The 2,130-nt window shown below is 33.4% G+C and overlaps 1 protein-coding gene across 1 annotated transcript in view; it reads left to right on the forward strand.

The window, feature by feature from the left end:
• Positions 1–2,130, forward strand: part of LOC104705154 ((E,E)-geranyllinalool synthase-like) — a 4,512-nt gene that overhangs the window by 1,084 nt on the left and 1,298 nt on the right. Inside the window, exons 2-6 of the mRNA XM_019227201.1 lie at positions 165–292; positions 430–645; positions 1,153–1,282; positions 1,493–1,738; positions 1,901–2,128. Coding sequence (XP_019082746.1) covers positions 165–292; positions 430–645; positions 1,153–1,282; positions 1,493–1,738; positions 1,901–2,128 — 948 coding nt within the window. The remainder of the gene's footprint in view (positions 1–164; positions 293–429; positions 646–1,152; positions 1,283–1,492; positions 1,739–1,900; positions 2,129–2,130) is intronic.

Consider the following 2,130-nt stretch of genomic DNA (forward strand, 5'->3'; position numbering starts at 1 on the left):
GTTTCAAACTTTTAATTTGGGAGAAATATGTTTCAAACTTTTTTCTCTGCCACATATAGATCGGGGTCAAAGTTTGAGCTCTATCTACTTAATATGATAGTTCTGGGTAAGGGGGAAATAACATGTCACCTATTTATAATTTAGATCCCATAAAAATAAGATAATTTATGGGGTATTGTGTTGTTGGCAACAGACTGCATAGTTCATATAGCGACAAAGTAATTTATCTTGCTGCAAGAAATTTCGAGTTTCAACAAGCCAAATATCGACGCGAGCTGGAGGAATTGACAATGTAAGTAGACTTTAACTAGTTTACACTGCATAGTAATCGTAATAACAAAAGAGATTTCAGTATAGGAAACTAGCCTTTTGGTATACAAACTACACTCCATGAAGTGATATATACCTAACAATAGCGATTTGAGACAGGTGGGTAAAGAAATGGGGACTTAGTGATATTGGTTTCGGTAGAGAGAAGACAACATATTGTTACTTTGCAACTGTCACTTCGTTGCCCTATGAATATGCCATCAAACTTGGTAAGCTTACAGCAAAGAGTGCCATCCTCATCACAGTTGCCGATGATTTCTTTGATGAAGAAGGTTCTTTCAAAGATTTGGAAGCTCTAACGAAAGCAGTCTTAAGGTAAATTATTATTTAAAATTAAGTTATGCTAGCTGGCGTGATTAGAACATACCTGGAGATAAGCTATTGATCCATTGATTCTGAGAATATTAAGAACACTAAGATAATCCCAATTTACTTTTTAATTTATAAAGAAAAAAAACTATAGAAATTAAACTATTAGCTTGAACTGATTGAGATCTCTGTAAATTCATGAGAAAGAATGATAGAGAAATAAGAAATTCATTTAAAAAACCAAAAAAGAATGATAGAGAAAATACTATCTTTTCAGCTGTTTTATTAGTCATTAAAAAAAAACAGCTTCATAAAATCAAAAGCCATATTGACTATTTTAAAAAAAAAAATGAAAAAAGAACTCTAGAAAACCGCACATGGGATAATTAGTAAAGTAAAGGGTAATAATGTAATATAAATTATGGATAATAAGCAGAATTTTACGTTTCATAAGCACTTAATTATTTTGTTGATTCTAATTGATTCGATTATTGTTTACGATATAAATGATAGATGGGAAGGAAATGAGCTTAAAGGTTACGGCAAGATCATTTTTAAAGCACTTGATGATATTGTAAGTGAAACTGCAGATACTTGTCGTAAGCATCACGGAACCGACATAATCGTCCATCTTCGCAACATCGTATGTCTCTTTAATTACTCGACCCAATCCATAAAAAAAAAAAAAGGGCAAAAGCATACATTTTTGAAGGAAATGACATATCTTTCGACAAAATTTAGGTTCACGCGCGTGTTAAAAAGAGAAAAAAGAAAAAAAAAATCAATTTATTAAGCGTCAACTAAGGATTATTATATATTGGTCTCTGTTAATCTGTTATAACTATATATGTAGTGGGGTGAAACATTTGAGTCATGGCTACGTGAAGCTGAATGGAGTAAGAAGGGACACACACCTCCCATGGAAGAATATATTCGAAACGGAATGATCTCAATCGCAGCACACACCGTTGCTCTTTCCATATCATATATCGTAGATCCTTGTTTTTCCCAAGACAAACTCAAACCCGGGAATTACGATAATATGACAACATTGCTCATGATCATACCTCGACTCTTAAATGATCTACAAAGTTATCAGGTGATTCAACGTTTTTTTTTGGGGGTCTAGTCAATTGAAATTAATTTAAGGGGGTTAATCCTGTGACTTGGATAGTGTGAGGTTAAAAGAATAAATTTCTAATTTTTTATTCTCACTCTTGTACTTAAAAGATCAAATTTGTCATGCAACGTTATTTTGCAGAAGGAACGAGAACAAGGGAAGATCAATTCCGTGCTGCTCCACTTGAAGAATCATCCAGACCTCGAGATTGAGGATTCGATCGCTCATATCGAAAAGATAATCGATTCGAAAAGGAAAGAGTTACTGGAGCATGTACTAGTAGATGGACTAAGTGATTTACCAAAACCATGCAAAGAGATTCACCTGTCTTGTTGTAAAGTCTTCGAGATGTTTTTTAACAAGAAGAACCG

The sequence above is a fragment of the Camelina sativa genome, chromosome 7 (assembly GCF_000633955.1).
Source record: "Camelina sativa cultivar DH55 chromosome 7, Cs, whole genome shotgun sequence".
Classification (NCBI taxonomy): Eukaryota; Viridiplantae; Streptophyta; class Magnoliopsida; order Brassicales; family Brassicaceae; genus Camelina; species Camelina sativa.